Source organism: Coenobita brevimanus, chromosome 110, assembly GCF_032717465.1.
Source record: "Coenobita brevimanus isolate Jiangsu-jjx chromosome 110, ASM3271746v2, whole genome shotgun sequence".
In the NCBI taxonomy this organism is placed as follows: Eukaryota; Metazoa; Arthropoda; class Malacostraca; order Decapoda; family Coenobitidae; genus Coenobita; species Coenobita brevimanus.
In genome coordinates, this window is record NC_137063.1 from 23533854 (window position 1) to 23560194 (window position 26341).

Sequence of the window (26341 nt, forward strand, 5' to 3'; positions counted from 1 at the left end):
GGTGTCATTAAATACGGGTGCCAAGTCCCTGATCATGCACTTCTCCTCACAACATTCATCCTGCCAGCTCGATCTCTTGTCAGGTCCCTAGCCTCATCGACTTCCAAACCTCTCTTCCTCGCACAGTCATCCATCATATCTCTCCACCTTCTCCTTGGCCTGCCTTGCTTCCTCCTTGCTTCAAATTCACTCAGATATACCTTTTTCACCACTGTATTGTTATCCATTCTCTCCACATGACTATACCATCTCAATACACTCTCTTCAAATCTGTTGTCTATAGACTTCCTCACTGCACATCTTTCATGTATCACAGTATTTTGTATCCTATCCACTCTCTGTGCTCCACATACATTCCTCAGCAGTCCCATCTCTACTGCTTTCACTCTTGACTTTTCATTTTCATGCCACACCATAGTCTCACATCCATATGTTAAAGTTGGCACTAACACTTCTTCATTTAAGCCTCGTGCAGCTGCAACGCTCTAGCGTCTGTTTCTTATCAAGACCTTCATTGCACCAGCTACTTTTCTTCCTTGTGTCACTTTACTTTCCACTTCTTTTGTACATTTTCCTCTATTTTCTGTTATTGTACCCAGGTATTTGAACTCTCTCACCACTTCTAGTCTCTCTTCGTTCACTGTGACATCACACTGGGAGTCACCTTCTCTCTCAATAACCATCACTTTTCTCTTTTCAAAGCATGACACCCAGAGACATCAGCAAAACTCTGCACTAGTCTACCAAGCTCTTGTGCAGTATTTGCAAGTAGTACTGCATCATCAGCATACAACAAATTTGAGATATTCCATCCATTACCATTCATTACCAATGCCATCCCTCCCTCCATTACTCATGTTTTTACATCTCTCATCACCCCATCGATATAGATATTGAACAGCCATGGGGACATCACACAACCTTGTCGCACACCCACCCCAATTGTGAACCATTCACTTAGATGCCTATTAACCCATACACATGCTTGCCTATCATCATAAAAACTCCTTACGGCACCTAGCAGCTTACCATCTACACTGTACTTGCGCAAAACCTTCCACAATCATTCTTTGTCTACTTTGTCGTATGCTTTTTCCAGAGCCATGCCATAAACACCTTATAGTCCTCACAAGCCTTCTCCCCTGTCTGTTTCACTGCAAATACTGTATTTGATCCACCCATCCCTTGCCACTCCTAAAACCACTCTTCATCACTTGCTAGGACTTCTAATATCTCTCTTACTTTCTCTATAATAATTCTTCCAAATACCTTCCCTACCACACTCAATAAACCTATACCATAATAATTCTTCCACTCACTTCGCTTACCTTTATTTTTGTACAGGGTTACAATCACAGCCTTTTTCCACTCTGCTGGCACAGTTTCACTCATCCATGCCTTCTTACGTATCTCCAACAAGTACTTCATTCCGCTCTCTCCACTACACTTAATCATCTCTGCATACACCTCATCAACCCCAGATGCTTTCTTCTTTTTCAGCCGCTTCACAGCGCTCTTCACCTGTGCGAGTGTCATGTTTCCTGGCTCTGCATTCATTCTCTGCACACCCCCAAAACCAGTCATGTTTACTGTACAGTTGGTCTGCACACTCTATTCCTATTCATCAGGCTTTCAACATATTCTTTCCATCTGGTCCTTACTTCATTCCCATGGGTTAATACTGTAATCTACCACTTACATCCTTCACACCATCACATTTCTTTCCACTTTCACTTCTACATTTCCACACATTTTTCCAGAATAACTTCCTATTTTCAGAGTGATTTTCATTCATTTTTCTTCCTAGATCATCATTTACCTCCTCCATTTTCATCTTCACTAATCTCTTTACGTGCTTCTTGCACTCAGTATATTCAGTTCTTATTTCAATTGAACTGTCATCTAACCACTCTAGCCACTTCTTCCTCTTTTCCTTCATTGCTCTCTTAACCTCTTCATTCCACCATGCCAAACAGAAATGGTTGTAATGTGTTTAAATGCAATGTGTTGGTGCAAGTATAGAAGAATGGTGAGGGAGAATAAGTTAGTGGTAGGTGGTGGCAACCATCATCCACTCACTTGATGTAATGCTGCCTACTTCTTCCTTAGCCTTGATCATTCTTTTTCTGTGCCCACCCTCCTCTCTTCCTGTTTCTCCTATCTTTCCTGTCACTTCTTATTGCTTTTCTTTTCTTCACAGGTGGCTTTACATTGAGTGACAAGCCAATTGGTTTCTTGTAAGCCAAGAAACCATTTACAAAGCTGGGTGGTAACCATTTAACCAAACCACATGTGCTCCCTACATGTCAACAAGTGGGTTGGTGGAGGGTTAGTGCCCCTCCCTGTAAAACAAATAACTCAAAGTCAAATGGCCACCCCTTACGGGATTATGGCGTCTGGCAGTAGATAGATAGATAGATAGAATAAGTTCTTCGGTACAGTGATAGAATGGAGATAAATACACAAAGGAATTGGAGAGTGGCATAAAAGAAAGTTGCTAGTGCTGTGATGGCTTTGATATTATACATAGATTTAAGTGTCGAAGCTGCAGGAGGGTAAAATGAAGGCGTGTTGGTTCTCATATCAACATACGAGTGTGTAACTTTGCTATGGCATGGGTGTGGAAAGTCTTGGATAAGAGAAGTGGATATTGAATTGTTGAAAAATGTATGTTAAAAAGGTAGAGTGACTAGGATAAGAAATAATGTGAATAATGAAAAATGTTCAGTACTGAACCCAGTTTATTATGGGATAGAAGAGTGTGCTTATGAAACGAGTAATATACATGTGAGTTTCAAGGTGACAGGAGGTGTAGTAGGGTAAGAAGGTGGAATGGAAGTTGATGAAGCTAGAAACTTGAGAGGGTATCATGATTGAATGCATTATGAACAGAGGACTGCCTCCCCCCCCCCCAACTCTCTCTCTCTCTCTATCCTCTATGGTAGTCAGTGGTGGATTGAGTGTGACAGGCACTATGAAGTGCATCTAATTAAAAAAAAAAGAGGGGGGGGGGGATGCAGATGATTAGGTCTGTGAAGTGATGTCTGCTCCAGGAGCTTGACTGGTGAGTGAATGAGTGTCTTGGCATATTTCACAGGGCATTGTATTAATGGCTCTCCCTCTTTTGTGTCTTTTTTTTTATCTTTTCTGTGCCCTATCTCATTCAATCCTTGGGTAAGGAAAAAGGTATGGATGATGGTGATTATTTATAAATTATTCATGTTTGTATGATTTTTTTCATAACAAATGCTATGTCAGTTGTTTCTTTTATGCCTGATAGAAAAAACAAAAGGCTGGAAACTTGAAAGTTGTTTTCTCCATGAGCCGTAATCAAGATCTGTTTGTTTTGAGATGTCTGTACATATTGCTTTCAAGAAAAAGGAGTTTCTTTACAGGGAGAAGTAAATACAGACTGAGGAAGACAGATCTAAGGCTGACCTGTTGCACACATGAAAAACTAAGAGTAGCATTTAATCCTTACTCAGTAGTTGCTTAGCGATTTCTTGTGTTATGCCTAGTCGTGTGTCCACCTAAATCAGTATGGTTTTGTGTGTGTGTATTTACCTATTTGTAGTATACAGGAATTGAGCAATGCTCGTGTTGTCCTGTCTCCATATCCACATTTATCAAGTCTACCTTTACACACATGAATGTTTTTCTCATGCACCACCTCTTTGTCTAAGTCATTCCAAATATTTAAGTATTTACTTAATATACCTAATTGTGATATACATGGAATGTACTATGCTCATGGGTTTCCGTCGCTGTTTCTCAATAAGTCGAATTTAGCTTTAAACTCGTTTAAGTTTTTAGACTGGACGATCTCTTTGTCCAGGCTATTCCATAAGTCTATACTTCTGTAAGGAAAGCTATATTTCTTGATATCCTTCAAGCAGCTTGACTTTTTCAATTTCATTCCGTGTCCTCTTGTTGCTCTCTTATCCCATACAAACAGATCTTCTTTGTCAATTTTATCTACTCCCACCATGGTCCTGAACACTGCAATCATGTCTCCCCTCTTTCTCCTTTCCTCTAAGAAAGGCAAATCCAGTTTTTCCAGCCTCTCTCTGTATGACAGGTCTGTCAGACTGGGGACCATCTTGGTTGCTGTTCTTTGTATTCTCTCAATCTTGTTTATATCTTTCTTTTTGTGTGGGGACCACATTACCGCTGCATATTCTAACCGGGGGCGGATCATGGCCGCTATCAATTTTTTCATCATCTCCTCATCCATATAATGAAATGCTACTCTTATGTTAGTCAAGAGTTTATAAGTCTCTCCAACTATCTTGTTAATGTGCTTTTCTGGTGACAAACTATATTGGACCATCACTCCCAAATCTTTCTCTTCTCTCCTTTTTTTTGATTAATTCATTACCCAATAAATAATTCAGTGATGGCCTCCTGGTACTTTTACCCTTTTCCAATATTTTACATTTCTTTACATTAAATTTCATTTCCCATGTCCGGCTCCAATTGTGTATCCTATCCAAATCCTCCTGCAGTATTTTACAATCCTCCTCAACCTCTACCTTCCTCAAGATCTTTACATCATCAGCAAACAGACTTGCATAACTGTTCACTCCATCTACCATATCATTTACGCAAATCAGGAACATTACTGGCGCCAACACTGAGCCTTGAGGGACTCCACTTGCTACTTCCCTCCATCCAGACATCCTATCCTTTATTACTGTCCTCATTTGTCTGTCTCTCAAAAAGTCTCTCATCCATTCCAGAAGTTTCCCCTTTAGTCCTCCTATATATTCTAGTTTCCACATTAGTCTCTTATGAGGTACCTTGTCAAAGGCCTTCTCTAAGTACACACAATCCACCCAACCATCTCTCTCCTGTACCACGTCAATCGCTCTTAAGTAAAAGCTCAACAAGTTAGAAACACATGACCTTCTACTTCTGAATCCAAACTGACATTCAGCCAAAATATTCATCTCTTCCAGATATTTTATCCATCTGTCTTTCAGGATTCTCTCACACAATTTTGCAACCATGCTGGTTAGAGACACTGGTCTATAATTTAGGGGTTTTTCCCTGTTTCCTCCCTTTTAAATTGGTTCCACATTTGCCCTCTTCCATTCTTGTGGCACTTTCCCCTCTGCCAGTGAGCATACGATTAAACTGTGAATTTTATCTGCCAGTTGTTCTCTGCATTCCTTCAGTACCCAATTAGAAATTCCATCAGGTCCTGGGGCTTTCCTTACATCTTGAGTTTTCAGTAATTTATACACTTCCTGTACCTCCACTTTTATATCTTTCATCACCGGAACATTTCTAATCACTCCCTCCCCTTCCACAAGCTCCTTTTCTTTAGTGAAAACTGACTGGAAACGTTTGTTCATTATTTCTGCTTGCATTGCCGCATCCTTAAAGACCTCTCCTTCTACTTTCAGTTTGGTGATTCCTTCCACTTTCAGTTTGGTGATTCCTTCCTTTTGTTTCAGTTTGCCATTAACAAATCTATAAAACAGTTTGGGTTCATCCTTGCATTTGTCTGTTATACCTTTTTCAAAATTCCTTTCTTCTTCTCTACGTATTCTTGTGTATTCATTTCTTGTTCTTTTATATTCTTCCTTTGTTCTGTTGTTACCTCTCTTTCTCCAATTGTTCCATGTCTTATCTCTTTTTTTTTTTTTTTTTTTTTTTTTTTTTTGCTATCATACACCTTCTATTAAACCACTCCTTTTTCCTGTTTCCTTTCCCTCTTACTCTTGGTACAAATTTTTCCACTCCCAAATTATAGAGGTCTAGAAAGATATCTCACTTCCTCTGTATCTCTCTTGTTTCTCTGTATTTTCTCCAATCCGCATTTTCAAAAAAGTTTCTCAATCCTGTAAAATTTGCTTTCTCAAAGTTGTATCTTCCCTGTCTATGAAGCTCGTCTCTTGGCTCGACGTTCCCTATTAACATCTGGAACTCAATGACCACATGATCACTTTTTCCTAAAGGACAGAGATATTTCAATGATTCTATTACATCGGGTTCTTTGGTGAACAGTAAATCTAACCTTGCTGGTGTGTGTGTGTGTGTGTGTGTGTGTGTGTGTGTGTGTGTGTGATTTCCTAGAGCTAGACTATGCTAATGACTGTGCTGTCCTTTCACATACCCCACAGGCCCTACAACAGTCCCACCACTGTCTCCAACATATACCATGCATTGGGGTTCCGAATAAATGTCAGTAAAACGGATATAATATCTTGGGGAAACAACCCAGCAGAGCCTTTTGCATTTCTGAAATTCAAAACAGGTGGAGAATTTTACCCATCTTGGAAGTGTGCTCACAGATAAATATAACATTGATGCAGAAGTCCGTGCATGAATCAACCACACCTCAGCATCTTTTGGACATCTCAGATCAAGAGTCTTGGAAAACACAACTTGGGAATTGAGACAAATGTTCATTGTGGCTTCGTTATATGATGCCTTGTTATGTGATAAATCATTGGTTTGATGATTAAAAAGTTATATCTTGTCTCAGCACAATGTTAAAAAATTAATCACGATTTCACTTCAACGATATTTTTGACTCGCCTCCGAGAATCTCAAGCAGATGCCGTGATACACGCAAGCCAAAATGGCTGCCATGTTTGTATTGGCTGTGATTGTTGACTTTCATTCTGTTTTGTGCATGAAAGGACGCTGGAACACCATTGTTACCACCAGATAACAGTACAAGTGCTTAACAAATAGTGCTGTTTGCATTGTTAAATGATGTAATATTTTTTGTGTGTGAAATACTGAAACTTGTGACTTGGAAGACATGTCAACCTTATGTAACCATCATCCCCTTTTTGGACCTCTACACAGCTGACTGAGTCAAGATGCCTACCCAGTGATTACGTTGGCAGTGGTCATTGCCTTTCATTTTATTTTGTGCATGAAAGACCACTGAAACACCATTGCTACTGCCAGATAACAGCGCAAGTGCATAATAAATAATGCAGTGTGTGATATGAAGTGAAGTGATAACCCTGTCTTTTTGTGTGGAGTGGTCGTCCAGGCCCTCCAACTGTCCCCCATGCTGGGGGAGGAGGGGGGAACCCTTGGTGACAACTTGTACCAGCTGAGGACAAACTATAGATGGCTGGCTGGCAGAAGTTAAAATTTGGGTAATTCGAAGCTTTGCAGTTGAAGTCACCCTCCTTAACCCCATTGAACCCATGGTATGCTGATCTAATTATGTGATAATTCATTATGCAGTAGGTCTTCACTTGACACAACCCTATTGCATAACAAGGGTGTGCTTGATCAATATATATGGCTGTATGCCATTCCACTCTCATAAGTAGTGCTGAATCTTGGATTGCCTACCAGTGTCACATCAAACAGCTTGAGTTGTTTCACATCTGATGCCTGCAGTGCGTCGTTGGACGTGATGGGAGGATAGAATCCCTGACTTACAAATTTTCCAGTGGACAAAGTCAACCAGCATAGAAACCATGCTGGTTAAAAAGCAGCTGAGATGGGTTGGACATATGTTCCACTTGCTGGAGCAATACCTTCCCTGCCAGGTTCCATATGGCCAGTTCCCTGCAGCATACCACAATCCAAGGGAACAGAAGAAGAGATATAAAGATCATACATGGATATCTCAGAAGGAATGCATTGTCACACCAAAAGATGTTGAAATCAATGCCTGAGACAGAAAACAATGGTGAGCCTTCTGCAGCAATGGGACAGTTCATCACGAAGTAGCTTGGAACTTGGCCAGAGAAGAGCATAGACAACAGAGGAACAACCAAAACTGTTCTCCCAACAAACCTGGACTTAACCTGCCGACTGTGGCAAAGTTTGTGGATTCAGGATTGGTCTTCACAGTCACCAAAGAGAATGGGAAACACACCATCCTTGTGGGTATAGTCGGTGTCGTCTTCTGTAGCAGGAGGACAGTTTTAAGTACAGGTTATCCCTTAATTCACGCGAACTTTTTTCACTCGATTTCGGTTATCCACGAATTTTTCATACAATAATTAAAACAAAATTATAGTATTCAAATAAGTAATTTCAATATACAAGAAAGATAAATAAAATATAAAAAATGCCTACCTGCTGCCCGTGTGCACACATATATGTATGTGTGTGTGTGTATGTGTGTGTGGGAGCCTGGGAGATCGGTCTACCACGCACCACACAGTCATTTTGAATCCGACGGTCGAACCATGCATGACTTGCAAATCGTTATTTGTGGCTTATTTTCCTGCCTTCCAGTAATTGCTTGCCTTGTCTGTCAACATGGGGCATAAGCGTAGTGCTAGTGATGCATGTGGTAACACACCAAAACTGACTTGTAAAGTGATGTTGCTGACAGAGAAAGTTAAAGTGTTGGGCAAACTTCAGGGAGGAATGTCGGGGACAATTCTCTGTCAGGACGATTCCCCGTCATTTATTTACATACCAGTTTATTTAGCAAGTACAGTACATTAGTTTTTTACTTATATGAGTTATAAAATCTGCCTGAAAATTAGTTATTAAAGTATTAATTAATCAATAATAAGTATATTAATAGAATGACAGGGAATTGTCCATGTTTTGACGGTGAATTGACTTGATGGTGAATTGTCTCAGAACCGTATGTTTGGGGTGAGGCAACTGTTCCAACAATAAAGAAGGAGAATGTAGCATACGGAAGACAGTGAGGGCTAGTGCACCAGACTGTGCTAAAGTGCCTCCACCTACGCCTGTGAATTGTCTTGGAACCGCATGTTTGGGGTGAATGAGTCAAATGTTCATACAATAAAGAAGGCAGAATGTAGCATACGGGAGGCAGTGAGGGCTAGTGCACCAGACTGCTGAAGTGTCTCCACCTACGCCTGTGCTTGTCAGGTTTCAGTTTTAAATTTTTACATTTTTGTTGTTTTTAATACTTAATGCTAGTTTATAAGGTGTATGTAGTGCATAAACAGTATTATTCAGATGTAATATACGTATAGACATGCGTAATTATGTGCATACAAGGGCAGAACATATATGCGAATTTACCACATACGCGAAGGGTCTGGGAACCTAACCCTCGCGTGAATTAAGGGCTTACCTGTATGTGTATTTACCTTGTTGTATGTATCTAGTTATTATATACAGGAAATGAGCTAGGCTTGTGGGGTCCTGAATATGTTTCTTAACCCCTTAACCGCGGGGCGTCACTTTCGTGATGCTTGGGAGCAAGGGATCTTACCGCGGGGCGACACTTTTGTGATTCTGTGTTATTTTGAATTCGCCCGGGCTTTGAAGTGGTGGCTTGTATCATCTATCAGTACTGCCAATGTCCAACACTAGTCAGCACTCCTAATCTCATCTGTACTCCCATCCATTGTTGACAATTTAGCCATTTCTCCCCGTTCTTGACTCCCCTCCCTACCTCCCCTCCATTACCCTATCCTCTCGCCTGCCCGGCCGTGCTACGCTAAGTAAATCTTTCCTGGAATTTTTCACTGATTTCATCCATTGAAATAAGCCCTATGCCCTATTCTTATACCAAATAATATATACAAGAAAGAAATAAGGTAAGTGAGAGTGCCATACACCTAGAATTGGCTAATTATCACAACACCTCACGTGCACTCGTTCGTTAATTTTCACTGTTTTTTTTCCCCTTGAAATATGCCGTATAATCTGTTTTCGTAATAAAAATATATATAAGAAAGGAATGGAGAAGCCTAAGTGATATTTACACTCACCTGGAACTACCTAATTTATTATGTATTGTCTTGGTTTCTTGCCAATCATTTCATTGCTATATATTAGCAGGTCTCATAGGGCTGAAGTTGGTAGTATTGCACCTACCCTAGCCAGGCGGCAGGAGGCCACCACTATCAGTTCACTGTTGTCTTTGAAAGTGGGAGTATGTCTGATTTGCTCCTACTAACTTCCGCCGCTTTATAGCCCCATGCAAAGGGCCCTGTGACCTTTACCCCCTACTAAACCTCGTGTGGAAAGAGGTAAAGGGCTGACAGTTGATGGAGAGTGACTATGATCTTTTTATTCAGTAAAACAGTGCAAGTGGAATTGTAAATAAAGTGTAAATAATGTGTAAACAGCAAGAAAGCAGTGAATGTAAATATGTGAACAGTGGAAAATAGTTTTATAAGTTACTTCAAGTGACAGTGCATAACACAGTGTAAATAAAATAGGAATGTAAATAATGTAAATAAAGTAGAGAACGTAAATAGAAATGTAAATGAGTAGTATTATAAGAATACGTGTATATATACTAGGAGTAATGAAAGTGAAAGTTTCACTCTAGCATGTATGAATACTATGAGTTATGAGAGTGAAGGCGAAAGTGACATTCACTCTCAATGCTAGTATACAGGACGAGAAAGTGAATCCTATGTATTTTACTGAAAGAAATTGAATGCCTACATTGACAGTAAACTACTATTACTGAAGGAAACTTATGGATAAAGACTGTAGATATATATAAGTCTTATATAGTAACAGAAATATAAACTGTGAGTGTTTTTATGAATAATAGACAACACTAGCGGCGAACGATCGGAAGTGGGAAGGTCATACGCCCTCGTTATTTTCATTGCTTTCACAGTGTTTTTTTTGGGGAGTATGGACTCCAAATTATTTGAGACTCATAGATTAGTGTTTCTAGTGATAATATCAGTCTGTGGTAATCATATTACGAGTTGTCGGGAAGTGTAAAGTGAAGACTTCATTACCCAACTTCAGAGGTCTCCATAAGTCCTATGGTACTCGACAAAGGCTCAACAAACACCCAAGGAGAAAGCTGAAGGTATGTGGCATAAGGATATGTGATTTTAATATTCTAGGACTAATAACTGATTTTTGGCAAACATTTTTAGAGAGTCTGTCGGAGCACGAATATGCCCGCGGGAGCTGCAAGTCAAAGCAAAACAAGCCCGCGGTGTAAGGGTTAAGAAGTCTAGTTTTAAGTTTTTAGACTGGATGATCTCTTTGTCCAGGCTATTCCACAGGTCTGTGCATCTGTAAGGAAAACTATATTTCTTGATATCCATCAAGCAGCTTGTCTTCTTCAGTTTCATTCTGTGTCCTCTTGTTACTCTCTTATCCCATAAAAACAGATCTTCTCTGTCAATTTTTCTACTCCCATCATGGCCCTGAACACTGCAATCATGTCGCCCCTCTCTCTCCTTTCCTCTAAGGAAGGCAAATCCAGCTTTTCCAGCCTCTCTCTGTACAACAGTTCTGCCAGGCTGGTGACCGTCTTAGTTGCTGTTCTTTGTATTCTCTCGATCTTGTTTATATCTTTCATTTTGTATGGGGACCACACTACTGCTGCATATTCTAACCTGGGGTGGATTATAGCTACTACCAATTTTTTCATCATCTCCTCATCCATATAATGAAATGCTACTCTTATGTTAGCCAAGAGTTTATACATCTCTCTAACTGTCTTGTTAATGTGTTTTTCAGATGATAAACTATCCTGGTCCAGCACTCCCAAATCTTTCTCTTCTCTCACTTTTGTGATTGGCTCATTCGTTTTCGTTTTCGTTTTCGTTTTTAAAGGCTCCAACATGCTTGCATGTGTCGGCCTTGGTCACCTAATGGCGGCTCTCCATGCTGCACGATCCATTGCAGCCTCCCTGTTCAGTCCCTTAACCCTAAGGTCACACTTAATGACCTCGTCCCATGTCTTTCTCGGTCTACCCCTCATAACCCCACCCCCAATATTAACACTTCTCACCTTCCTCACCCAACTATCATCCCCCATCCTCTCCACATGTCCAAACCACCTCAATCTACCTCTCCTCATCACAACACCAATACACTCCAGTCCCATCCTACCTCTCAACTCTTCCATTGTAAACCCAGCCCCTCCAGGCCTTGGACGCAGGGACGCACTGCACATCCACCTAATCATTGTCATTTCTGTACGTCTGAGCCGGCGAATGTCTTCCTCCTTCACTGCCCAGGTCTCACTGCCATACAGCATTACACTCCTAACACACGCTGCATACAAAGACCCCTTAGCACGTAGGGAGAGCCCCCTCAATGTCAGGAGAGGCAAGAGCTCCCTGAGCTTCTTCCAACCACTTCTCACCCTAGCCACAGAGCTAGCTCCAGCCCCACCTCCAGCACACAACATGTCTCCTAAATAACAAAACTCTTCCACACACTCAAGAGATTCACCAGCAAGTTCAATTCTTTCACGTCTGACGATCTCCACCTGCTCACCCCGGCACGGCGTACACATAAAATCAGCATTATCTCGCAGTCTACCTCTGATACCACTACATCTCTTATGCACCCATTACCCAATAAATAATTCAGTGATGGTCTCTTGGTACTTTTACTATCTATCTATCTATCTATTGCCAGACGCCTCAATCCCGTTCAGGGTGGCCACAAACAAATCGCCTCCACATCGCCCTGTCCCCCGCCATTTCACTCCCCTGCTCCCAACTCACACCCCCCTCTCTCATATACCTCTCCACCGCATCCCTCCATCTCATCCTCGGCCTCCCCCTCCCTCTTCCCCCCCTCCACCTCACTCACATACACTCTCTTCGTCAGTCTTTCATCCTCCATCCACTCCACATGGCCAAACCACGTCAGTGTGTTCCTCATAATGCTTCCTATCACATCCACATCCACACCACAACGCTCCTTTATATCCTCATTCGTCAGCCTGTCTCTCCATGTGACTCCACAGGCTCCTCTTAAATAACTCATTTCCACTGCTCTCACTCTTGACTTGTGTCCTTCCAGTAACGTCCAAGCTTCACTTCCATACGTTAGAGTTGGTATCACAATACTGTCATGTAGTAACTTTTTCACTTCCATGCTCACTTCCCTGTTGTTTATCACTGCTTTCAAGGAACCAGCAACCTTTCTTCCCTGCTGTACCCTTTCAAGCACTTCACCCTCTAAACCTCCATCCTTACTCATCACACTACCCAAGTACTTAAACGTACTCACATTTTCCAGTTCCTCACCATCCAGCCTCACTGTACAGTCACTGCCTTCACCTCTTTCAAAGGCCATCACTTTACTCTTCCCTACATTCACCTTTAGATTCCATTTCTTACACACTCTCTCAAACTCATCCACCAAGCCTTGCAGCTCTCCTTCATGTTCATTCAACAACACAGTATCATCTGCAAACAACAGTACAGGGAGTTTCCAAACACTATCCTCTCTCACCAGGGACAGTCCAACATCCACTACCCTACCTTGTACCTCATTTATTACCCCATCCATGTACAGATTGAACAACCATGGAGTCATGACAAATCCCTGTTTCAACCCAACCTTCAAAGAGAAAAATTCACTTAGTTCACCATCCACACGCACTGCAGCTTTAGCACCATCATACATACTCTTCACAGCATTCAACAACTTCCCATCTACTCCATATATTCTTAATGCTTTCCACAATCCTTGTCTATCCACCCTGTCATATGCTTTCTCCAAATCCATGAAAGCCACATACAACTTCATTGTCTTCTCTAGAAACTTTTCCACTAAAGATCTAAGAATGAATATCTGATCTACACAACCTCTTCCCTTCGTAAAGCCTCCCTGTTCTTCTCCAACTAATTCCTCTGTTCTTTCTCTAACTCTGTCAATAAGTATCCTACCGTACACTTTTCCTATTATACTAAGAAGACAAATGCCCCTATGATTACCACACACTTCTTTTTCCCCTTTTCCTTTGTACAAGGAAATAATTATACCTGACTTCCAATCCTCCGGGACTCTACCTTCCTCCCAGGCCAATCTGCACATCTTCCACATCCATTCTACTACTATCTCTCCCCCATGCTTCAGCATTTCACCACACACTCTATCAATTCCTGGGGCTTTCCCCAATTTAACTTTCTTCATTGCTTCCACAACTTCTATCCTACTGATTTCTTCCTGTCTTCTCACCTCCCTCCTTCTCTGAGCCATTCCCCAGCCACTTATACTTGCATTACTTCCATCCTTTATGTTCAACAATTCCTTAAAGTGTTCTCTCCATCTGCTCACTTTTTCTCCCTTCTCCACTAGTAATCTACCATTTTTATCTTTCACTCCCCTGCTAACCTCACTTCCACCCTGTCTTACTCTCTTCACCTCTTTCCAGAACATTTTCTTACATCCCTCCACTTTACACTTAAATTCCTTCCAAATTCCTCATCCACTCTCTTCTTACTCTGTCTTCCTAATCCTTTCACCTCTCTCTTTCTTTCTACATATAACTCTCTCTTCTGCCTCTCAACTTCTTCCACGCCCCTATTTCTCATCCATTCATTGTATGCTTTCTTCTTTTTGCCACAGCCTGTCTCACCTCTTCATTCCACCACGCTGTTCCTTGCACCCCCTTCCGTCTTCTCTTCCTCCCACACACCGTTTCCAATATTTTACATTTCTTTGCATTGAATTTCATTTCCCACATTCGGCTCCAATCATGTATCCTGTCCAGATCCTCTTGCAGCATTTTACAGTCTTCCTCAGCTTCTACTTTCCTCTAGATCTTTGCATCATCAGGAAACAGACTTGCATAACTGTTCATTCCACCTGCCATATCATTTACATAAATCAGAAACATTACTGGCACTAACACCAAGCCCTGTGGGATTCCACTTGTTACTTCCCTCCATCCAGACATCCATTCCTTTATTACTGTCCTTATTTGTCTGTCTCTCAAAAAGTCTCTCATCCACTCCAGGAGGTTTCCCTTCAGTCCTACTATGTGCTCCAATTTCCACAATAGCCGCCTATGGGGTACGTTGTCGAAGGTCACTTCAAATCTAAATACGCACAATCCACCGAACCATCCCTCTCCTGTAGCCCGTCGATTGCTCTTGAGTAAAAGCTCAAAGTTTTAAACACATGACCATCCACTTCTGAATCCAAATTGACTTTCAGCCAAAATGTTCATCTCTTCCAGATATTTTATCCATCTATCTTTCATCTCGCACAATATTGCAACCATGCTTGTCACGGACTCTGGTCTATAATTCTGGGGTTCTTCCTTCTTTCCTCCCTCATAAATTGGTACCACATTTGCCCTCTGCCATTCCTGAGGCACTTTCCCCTCTTCCTGAGAACACACAAACTGTGAATCTTATCTGCCAGTTGTTCTCTGCATTCTTTCAGTACGCAGTTAGAGATTCCATGTAGTTCTGGGGCTTTCCTTATGTCTTGAGTTTCCAGTAATTTATACAATTTCAGCACTTGAACTTTTATATCTTTTATCACTACATTTCTAACCACTACCTCCCCGTTCACAAAATTCCTTTCATTAGTGAAAACCGATTGGAAACATTTGTTCATTATTTTAGCTTGCATTGCCGCATCTTTATATACCTTTCCTTCTACTTTCAGTTTGGTGATTCCTTCTTTTTGTTTCAATTTGCCATTGACACATCTGTATAATACGAAGGGTGATCAGAAAGTAATGACAGTTCGTGCTATAACATGAAAACCTTGAATGATGGGAGGTAGGGGAGCAAGGAGAGTGCAGAGTTGCCTGTCCTTACGAGTTTGAACTTGTCGCCGTATGCCTGACTTTTCTTGTTTTATTGTTGTGAGTGAATGCTTCACTCTTGTTTTTGCTCTCTGGCCAGAAACATGGATTACTCAAAAGAAGGCTGCAGGTTCTACATTTTTACGAGGTGGAAACTGGGAAAGAAAGCAACAGAGATTCGAGGGGAATTATTACAAGTTTATCCAGACACTACTCCTTCCCTGGAAACTGTTTCCCGCTGGATTCGTGCTTTCACAGCAGGAAAAACTGAATTGAAAGATGAACAACGCTCTGGACGCCCCCGGACATCCGTGACCGAAGCAACAACTGTCCGTGCACGGTCCATCATTGACGAGGATCCAACTGTAACTCTTAGGTTCTTAGCCTTGGAGCTTGATATCAGTTATGGGAGTGCATATGACATCGTGCATGAACAATTACACCTGAGGAAGAAGTGTTGTCGATGGATACCCCATTTGTTGACTGATGAGCAAAAGGCTGAACGGGTGAGGATTTGTCGTGTATGGCTTGCTGAATTTGAACCAAATGGTCCAAAACGGTTCTCAGATGTTGCTACTGGAGATGAGTGTTGGATTTCATTCTTCACAACCCGTGACAAGCAGTCAAACATGGTGTGGTTGGGCGATGAAGACCCTCGACCTCAGATTTTGAAGGAAGGATTTCGTAGCCGGAAGCGCCTTTTCACCATCTTTTTCAATTCTCAAGGACCAATATGCGTGGATGTGATGCCTGAAAAGTCCACTATCACAGCCCAATACTACACAGACCAGGTCCTTCCACAAGTCTTGGAACACAAGGCCAACACCGCACCAACCCGCCGTCGGTCTCGCCTTTTGCTGCACCACGACAATGCATCACCCCACAAAGCTCGCCTCACTATGCAGTACCTGGAACAACAAGGTATAACTCTGCTCCCCCACCCACCCTACTCCCCTGACCTGGCTCCCTGTGCCTTTTGGTTGTTTCCAAAAATTAAATCTGCCATCGCTGGGAAGCAATTTCATCGCATCCAAGACTTGGCACGGACCGTCAATTCAGAACTCCGAAGTATACCGTCTTCAGAGTACCACGCTTGCTTCATGAAGTGGAGAAAGAGAATGGAACGCTGCATAGAGGTTGGAGGGGAGTACTTTGAAGGAATGTGAGTCATAGTTTGATAGTTCTTCATGCTAATAAAAGTTTATGGACTCACTGTCATTTCTTTCTAATCACCTCTCGTAATATGGGTTCTTCCCTACATTCTTCAATTATACTCTTTTCAATGTTCCTTTCTTCTTCTCTACGTTTTCTTGCATGTTCATTTCTAGTTCTTCAGTATTCTTCCTTTGTTCTGTTATTATCTCTCTCCAGTTGTTCCATGCCATGTCCCTCTCATTCACCTTGTATTAAACCACTCATTTTTTCCGTTTTCTTTCCCACTTACTCTTGGCACATATTTTTCCACTCCCAAATTACAGAGGTCTAGAAAGATATCCTACTTCCTCTGTATCTCTCTTGTGTCTCTGAATTTTCTCCAATCAGCATTTTCAATAAATTTTCTCAATCCTGTAAAGTTTGTTTTCCCAAAGTTGTATCTTCCCTGCCTATAAAGCTCGTCTCTTGACACCACATTCTCTGTTATCATCTGGAACTCAGTGACCACTTGATCACTTTTTCCTATAGGACACAAATATTTCAAAGATTCTGTTACATCAGGTTCTTTGGTTAGCAGTAAATCTAATCTTGCTGGTGTGTCATCACCTCAGAATCGTGTCTCTTCTTTGACCCACTGTGTCATTACATTATTCATTGCTATATTTAACAATATAGTGCCCCATGAGTCTTCACTATCTCCTGAGTCCCATTCCTCCCAGTTCACCTCTTTACAATTAAAATCACCCATTAGAATAATTATATTATTACTTTTCTCAGTCACTTTCTGTAGATAGCTAACCATTTCTGACAACATATACAACTGCCATATCTCTCATGCCATTCTCTCCAGTTTCTAATTTTATATATATCACTTCAGCCCTGCCTTCTTCCATTTCCACAGTATTCACATTGATGATGTTCTTCACTGCTATCATCACTCCTCCTCCCATTTTTTCTTTTCTGTCTCTTTTCCACAGTTTGTATTTACCGTCTCCCATATGGATATCAGTATCCTACCTTAACTTGGTCTCTACAAAGCACAGAACATCTGGTTCATGTACCCTCAAGAAGTCATTGTGTGTGTGTGTGTGTGTGTGTGTGTGTGTGTGTGTCTGTCTGTCTGTCTGTCTGTGTCCATGTCTGTGCCTGTGTGTCTCATTTACTAGAGCTACAATATGCTGATGGCTGTGCTGTCCTTGCACATACCCCAGAGACCCTACAACAGATCTATCTCAGATTTTGTGAGGGCACATCTTAATCGAGTGAAGTTCATATTGTGGGAGGTCGGTGCCTCTGAGATGGAGCCATGAATGTCAAGATGTTGAAGAAGTGAGGGAATGGATGCAAGGGCCATTTTGCTGTACATTATTGATAAATCTCTTTCCCATCTTGCATATTGGCAGGATTAGATGACTCTTGTAATTATTTTTTAAACTGCATATTGTGTAGCTAGTGGTGTAAGAATTCCAGTGAGTTTATGGTATTATACTAGCACACAGGTTTGAATGTCAAAAGGCAGTTGGTGATTTTTCATTTGTGTAATATCACCAGGGCATTTACCATTAATTGTTTTAGAGTACTTTAACTTATCCTCACGCCCTTACACCTGGAAGGACATGTTACCAGTACCTATTGTTTGAGTTGACCTTACCCAGTGACTGTGACATTTAACCTGTTGTTCTGAAAATCATATCTCTCAATCCTTGGAGGTGGGTGATAATTCTTATTTTTTTTTTTTCCAGGCTCTGTTTGTGTTCTGTGGCATTATAACAGGATGCTACCTTTGTTGCTGCTTTTGCTGCTGCTTTAACTTTTGCTGTGGGAAATGCAAACCTCGTCCCCCTGATGAAACTGGTGACTACCACAACCTCAATGTAAGTATCCCAGGGTAGTACAGCTACAGAGGGAGAGAAGAGATAAAGATATTGGGAAGAAAGCAAGAATAAAAAAATGGGGGAGGGGTGGGGTTGAATGTGGAGAGGGGGAACCTAGAAAAGGCATTAAATAAAAACTGAGGTACATGAAGCTAAACAGGGTTAAGGTAGTGTAAATATTTGAATGTAGAGAGGAAGGTAAGAATGAAATGGTGTGGAGAGGTAAAAAGAGAAAGATGGTTAGGAAGGAGAGGGAAGAAATGGCATATGTAGAGAAGGAATAATAGAAAAGTGTGGAAAAGGGAGTTAGTAAATTGAGAGTAGAAAAAGGAAAGTAGATATTGATAAACTGATACAGTACATTCTCCTTGGTAATTTTGAGAGTCAGCGGTATCCAGATATAGCTTTCAGAGTACAGTAAAAACGTTAAAGCTGGAAAAGAAGCAGGAAAAAACTTACTTGGCGCTTATAAATAAGTACAGACACAAGCGAACATTGAAGCTAGCAGTGTCATTAATATTCTAATAACTATTTACATTCATGTTTTTTATCGTCTCTGCCCTGCTCACCATACAGGAAACATCCTTATATCTGATTGCCCTATGCATCCATATCCAAACGGCTTGAACCATAGAATTATTTTTTTAAGTTTTAAATACTTTACCCAGTACTGTGGGGATCTTAGTTCATGCAGGTGCTGTGCTATTTCTGGCATTGTCATCATTGGGCTGCCCACTTGTACTGATGCTGACATACATATCCACACTCAGACTCGCACTGTGCCTTTATTTTACCACCTGTGAGTTTGTGTTTGCAGTGTTGTAACCAGTGAGGTTTATGCAAGGTGTGCTGTTGCACCAGGCTCGACCACCAGTTTTGCCATTTGTTGTTGGGAAAAGTTATTTTGCTAACAAGCAACTGTACCCTTTTTCAGAAGAGGTGTGTAGCCCATCCCCACTGTCACATGGGATGCAGTGGTGGTGCACTTAGCACCAGTGCAGGTGGAATCATTGGGAAGGGTGCTACTTAACACCTAGTAGTTTTTCCTTATTTTCTTCAGCCTTTGTTTCTTCCTGTGCATATTTTAATTGATTGTATTTCTGTTGTGATATCATGTGGGGGGAGAACTGATTTTGTGTATGCATTAATATCTGAAAAGTTGATGGATTGGTGTACCAGGGTGGTGAGTCCACCGCCACCGCCGTCGGCTGGGTCTTGTCTAATGGCGGTGAAATTATGAAATATAGGTGTTTTTTTGTGTTCTGCATGGTTTTTTTTCTTGTAAGATGGCAGTGTGTATGTTTTGTTTGATGAATTGTGTGAGTTGTTTTTTGGTGTTCATGCCATCTATGTTTGTTTGAAGAATATTTGTTATGTGTGCGATGTGTGTTGGGGTGCTGCATCATGGGGGGGAAGTGGGGGTGTGGGTGGAGGGGAAGGGGTAGGAGAAAGTTGTGATGGAGATAAGGGTTGGGGTGAATTAGATTGGGGTGGAGTGGGAGGGGTTGAGGGATTTGATGGTGTGGGAAGGATCAGTGGGTTAGGCTGTGGAGGTGTGGAGGAAGTAGGAGAGGGACTGGTGGAGGGGGCTTGTGGTTGGGGGGAAGGAGCATAAGGAGCAGGCCTAAGTGCTGTGTACTGTTCTCTGGATGCAAGTGTTGTGCAGGTGTAGTGGGTCCAGTTCTTGCAAAAATTGCACTGAACTGAACCCTTTGTCTGTTGATTTGAAGTGATAGGATTTGAGCATGCTGGACATACTGTATGTATCTGTTGAAGGGACCTGGATTGCACTCAATGTCACTGGCTAGAAGTCTTCGAAAAATGACTGCCGGGGAGTCATTTCTCGGTGTAGAAAAAACAGCATTGTTGTATGTGTCGTGATGAGAGATGCGGTACTTGCCTGGGTGACCAAAGCCACTCCCAGGTTCTTGGGCCCCATGAGGGGCTGGGGAGGGTTGTGGTGGTTTGGCCCCCATGCTCTCCTCCTCTGCTTTGACAGCCTCTTGGGGGGTGGACCCATACCACAGATGCCACCACTCCAGGTCCGGGTTTATTGTAGTTTTGCATGGTTTAAACCAGATTTATGTATCTTTATTAGTTTTTTTTTTTTTTTTTTTTTTTTTTTTTGCAAGATATAAAATTTCTGGTTTTCACCTAACTTCAACTTGTCATTTCGACTTTTTACTTTTTTTGTTCTCCTTTTTTGAACATACTGCGATAAATTACAACTATTCAGCTTTAAAATGACACCAAAACCAACATTCAATCATGAAAATATTTACCCAGAGCGATCAAAGAAAAATATCTTGGCGCGAAGACGTGGGTCAGCATGAGAGCGACTGACTCTAGCACAAATATAATCTGCCTGGCCCAGAAAGCTGATAGGATTAATGATATCTTTAGTGAGCACAATATCATGACAGCTGTTTATCTTGATTGGCAGCTTGAGAACAATAGCAGTAGGGAGTGTGGAGACAAGTCCAGAGAGAGAAAATGTAACATTAAAGTTGGGACAGTGTGACACTGTGTATCCCTTTCTGTCCCAATTCCCTCCCAGATTATGATGAAAACTGTTCCACACACTGAGATTCCAAAACACATATGTTTTCTGTCCATCCATTCATCCATCATCCAATCCTACCCTGCCCCATGAGGAGCGTAGGAGCCCGGGGCTAGGCATGTTGTTCCTGGCATTTAAAATGAGAGGAACCAACCTCACTCATCCCTGAGTGGCATTATGTGAACAATAACCCCAACCACCCCTTGGATGTAAACCTTCACTGGCTCAATCCTATCGCAACCTTCTTTCCGATCGTCAGTACGGGGTCCGTCAGGGACGCTCCACTGGCGATCTTCTCACCTACCTTTCAGACTCCTGGTCATCCTCCTTTCGGGACTTTGGCGAAAGCTTTGCCATTGCACTTGACATCTCAAAGGCTTTTGATCGAGTCTGGCATAAATCTTTAATTTCCAATCTGCCCTCTTACGGTTTCTATCCTTCTATCTGTGCCTTCTTCTCTAGCTTCCTTTCTGGTCGTTCTATAGCCGCAGTTGTATACGGCCATCGTTCTTCTCCTAGATCTATTAACAGTGGTGTTCCTCAGGGCTCTGTCCTATCACCAACTCTCTTCGTTTTATTCATCAATGACCTTCTAAGCTGTACATCTAACCCTATCCACTCATACGCTGATGACTCCACGCTTCACCTTTTCACTCAATTCCCGCAACGTCCATCTCAGCAGTTACTTCAACAAACAAGGGATGAGGCTATGGCACACCTAATGTCTGACTTGGCTTGTATCTCTGACTGGGGTAAAAATAATCTGGTTGTTTTTAATGCATCAAAGACTCAGTTTTTGCACCTATCAACCCGAGAAAATCTTCCACAGGTATACCCACTAATGTTTAATAATATTCAGCTTAATCCTGCATCATCCGTGAACATGCTTCGGGTTTCATTTACACAGGACTTATCTTGGAAAGATCATATTGCATCTCTTGTAAAATCTGCTTCCAAGAGATTGGGTGTGCTAAGCCGACTCCGCTCTTTCTTTACCCCTGCACAATTGTTGACTCTATGCAGGGGTTTTATCCGCCCCTGTGTGGAGTACAACTCTCATGTGTGGGGAGGCTCTCCACATACACCTCTTCTCAATAGGGTGGAGTCAAAGGCTTTTCGTCTCATTAACTCTCCTCCTCTTACTGACTCCCTTCAACCTCTGTCTCTTCGCCGCACTGTTGCATCTTTATCTCTTTTCTATCGCTACTTTAATGGTCACTGCTCCTCTGAACTGTCTGCTTGCATTCCTCCACCTCTACGACGGGCGCGTAGCACCCGTCTGGCAGCAAACTCTCATCCCCTTTCTGTCCAACTCTCTAATGCAAGAGTTAACCGTTACTCCCAGTCTTTCATTTATGCAACAGGTCAACTCTGGAACTGCCTCCCTCTGTGTGTATTTCCTGCTGCCTATGATCTCCAGTCTTTCAAACGCAGTGTGTCCAGGCATCTCAAAATGATCAGATCTTGAATTTGGTTCTCTATTGTATTTTGTTTTTCTCTTGGAGGGAACTGTTACTGCGGGCTCATGGCCTTTGGTTCCTTCTTCCTCGCATTAAAAAATATATATATATACAGTAATCACTCCAATATCCGGATCAATAGAGCCATCGGTAGGTTCGGATATTGGTTTTGTCCGGATATTGGGCCCCAGCTTATGGACTTGTACTTACGGACCCTAACACAGAGAAACACCTATACAACTCCCTCCGGACATGCATAGCACCTATTTAACACCCAAATCACACCAATAAGGCACATAAATGACTGAAATAAATGCAATAGACACATAAAATGTGGGTTTAGAAGTATGTTCATACATTAATAAACATTCTGGTACTTATGGACTCTAACCGAACCTAACCTAACCGAACCTAACCGAACTCTGAAAAACACATTCCTACTGCACATGCATGAGGTAAGTTTAGTATGGAAAGAAGTACAGTATGACACTTTCTGGTAAGTATAGTATGGGAAAAAATACAATATGAAACATTCTGGTAAATATAGTATGGAAAATAGTACAACATGAAACATTTTGGCTACTTACAGCAAGTCCCTGGCCACCTCGATGAATAACCGCCTCCTCTCGGACTCTGACAGTAAGAACGATTTCCTGAAGCACTTGCACTACACTCTTCCTGAAGTCTTGCACTGAACTTAGTCACTAACACACAGAAGTCCGTTCTTTTCACAGTGTTCACTTTAGTCCAAATAATGTTCCATTAAATTTAAGTGTTGCACATTAACTTTTCCCAAGTTTTTTTAAGTTTCCAAAGCCAAAACAAAGAAGGTTAGTTACGTTAAATTTCTTTTCTACTTAGTCTTTTCTCCCAACTTGAAAACCTTAACACAACACACCGTTTTTTTCACTGCACAACACTCAAAATTCCCGTGTGGTCTAGTGGAGAAGTTCTTGCTGTTTATTCACTGTCAGAGCCCGAGAGTATCACTGGCAGGCGTCCAAGGGGTGCATCGGTGGGTAGTGGTGATGGCGTACCGACTACAGAAGACTCTGAAGACAGCCGCAAACTCACGTCGAGCGGTGACTCCACTGTAGCTGATGTGCTGGGCTGTGGCTCGGAGCATGAGGGCCTGTCTTGGGAGGCAACGGAGTGGAACCAGGGCTTGGCACAGCGGGGGTCACGGGCCTGAAAAAACTGTCAATCGTTGACTGACGCAAGGACCGACGATTCTGGCGATTGATGATGCGCTGCCGGAAAGCACGCACTTCCTCCACGAGTCCCAAGGGCCCCATCTCCCTGTCGCAGTCCGGGTGTTCCAGGTAGTCTAGGACGAACTCTAGATGTTCCCGGAGTGCGCTCAGCTTGGGGATGGCTGGAGTAGTGTCCTGCTGGGCGGAGTCTGCATCATCATCGCCTTCGTCGTCGGAATCTTCAAGTTCGGGACTGACACCAGCAACCGAAGACGCGATCTCGATATCAGACAACGTCTGATACCCAGGATCGCCCTCGTCGTCGTCCAACCACTCACGAACATCGTCCACATCAACATCGTCGCCGTGCGTACGTAGCCGTGCATGGAAGTCATCCACGTCAAACCCTAGGAAATCGTACTCCACATCTGTTCCGAGAAGCAGACGAGACCAACCATTTTCAAGAGTTTTCACAGGGACTTCCTTCCATGCACTAGCCCAGTTGTACAGCGCAGACTTGATGTTGTAGCGGCGAAGGTTTTCCAAAGTCCGCTTGCCTCGAGTGTCACGTCCTTCCCTGCGCTCGTCCTCGTCCTCGAGAACCACCATCACCTCGTCCAGGAACTTCCGACGGTACAGGCGCTTTGTTGCCACGATCACTCCTTGGTCCATTGGTTGAATGAGAGCAGTCGTATTAGGTGGCAGAAACATGCACCTAATACGGCCATTCTCAGCAACCAAGTCCTTGTCGCACGGGTGGGCAGGTGCATTGTCGAGGAGAAGGAGAGCCTTTACCTGGTCGCGAGGAATTCCCAGTGTCTTCGTCTGGTAATGTATGACCTCCTTTGACGAAGTGATGGTGAAACCAGTCTTTGAAAATCACAGCTGTGAACCATGCTTTCAAAGAATGGTACCATACGACAGGAAGGACATCCATCACCCCACGAAGGCACCGAGGCTGCTTTGCACGGCCAACAATAACGGGCTTAAGCCGGTGCATGCCGTTAGCATTGGCACAACACAAAGCAGATATCCGTTCCTTAGAAAGCTTGCGGCCAGGTACACGCTTCTCCGTCTCATCGGCGAGAGTGTTCGTTGGCACCGAGCGATAGAATAGGCCAGTTTCGTCAGCGTTATAGACTTGACCGAGAGTGAGGCCCTCCCTGTCGATCAAGCCTTTCACCTTGTGCCGAAACTCGTCCACTCCATCCTCGTTAGCGTCCAATGCTTCGCCATGTGCTTTACGGTTAGTAAGGCCATGTCGCAACTTGAACGCGAAGAGCCAACCCTCGGATGCCTTGAAGTCTAGGGCGTCGTGAAGCCTTGCAAACTTCTCAGCAGCAGCCTTCAGCTCCGTTCCACGTACCATCACACCAGCTGCACGTTGCTGTCGATACCAAATCAACGTGGAGCGGTCGATCTCTGCATACTTGGGAGTAAACATAACCTTCCTCTCCACGTTGCGTTTGCTTCTCGACGAGAAGTCAGCCGTGTACTGCATGAGCTTGTCTCGGGAACGCTTGATATCAAACAAAGTCGACCGGGCCAGGTTGAACTCGCGGAGAATGCGAGAGGAAGACCAACCCGCATCAACCTTCTCCAATATCTCCCGTTTCTTCTCCAGAGTCAACACCACTCTCTTCCTTTTCTCAGGAGGCGGGGCCATCATCACACACACTAAGAGTAGGGCAGAGAGCAGCAGGAGGCCTTGCAGCAAGTACGGCACCACCACAAAAGCGAGCACGTGGGCAGCCATTACGAAGAGCGCAGGTCCAGTCGCGGTGAGAGACAGGCGGGAAGTGGGGAGGATGCAGCGGCGCTCTATCGGACGTCGGAGGAATGACGAACCAAAACAATGCTCTCACGCGGCGCGCGCGGCAAGTTCAAATTACGGACGGCAAAAAATCGGTTTTTTTTCCAATTTTTTTGGATTTTCGGACCATTTTGGGAATGTTTGATCCCAGGATGATAAGGTTCGGTTAGTGGGGATGTTCGGTTATTGGACGTCCGGATATTAGAGTGATTACTGTATATATATATTGTTACGCTGTCCGCCTTTCCGTTCCCACGGGTGCAGCCGTTACAGCTGGGCTAGGGGATTATGCAGTATGTATCCGTGTCATTCGCGGAGTTTACATTAGCGAGTGTTACAAGTTCTTTTGTTTCTTTCGTTCCTGCCACTGAGGGCAATTTTATTTAATACCATGCTGAGAATGCATTTGATTATTTTGATTGTCGTGTGTGAGCTACCAGTATATTTAATGATGTTTTGCTTGCATTTGAAGTACCAATTCATTGTAGAGAGAGAGAGAGGGGCACGAATATAAGTTCTTATTAATTAATTTGATTCATGCGTTCGCGCTTGGCCGTGCACGAGCCTTGATCAGAGGCAGTCTCTTCCCAGCCAGCTTTAGTGTCGGGTGTTTGTACACTCTCTCTCTCTCCCCAGTTATTTTTCTGCCGAGCTGGCGTTTTCATTTAAGTTTATTTTTATTCTTTTGTTGCTGACTGAGGGAAGTAGTTATTTTATTTTGTTTTTGTAACCGTGTTGTCTTTGGAGGGCCAGTTTGGCTCACCGTGGTCTTCTCGCTGCCTTTGTTAACGTTCCCCAACACACGTACATACACACACACACC

General features: G+C 42.8%; 1 protein-coding gene across 1 annotated transcript in view; it reads left to right on the forward strand.

The window, feature by feature from the left end:
* LOC145417510 (dnaJ homolog subfamily C member 5-like) overlaps nucleotides 1-26341 on the forward strand; it is a 259223-nt gene that overhangs the window by 126122 nt on the left and 106760 nt on the right. The window contains exon 4 of the mRNA XM_080286219.1: nucleotides 18361-18492. Coding sequence (XP_080142345.1) covers nucleotides 18361-18492 — 132 coding nt within the window. The remainder of the gene's footprint in view (nucleotides 1-18360; nucleotides 18493-26341) is intronic.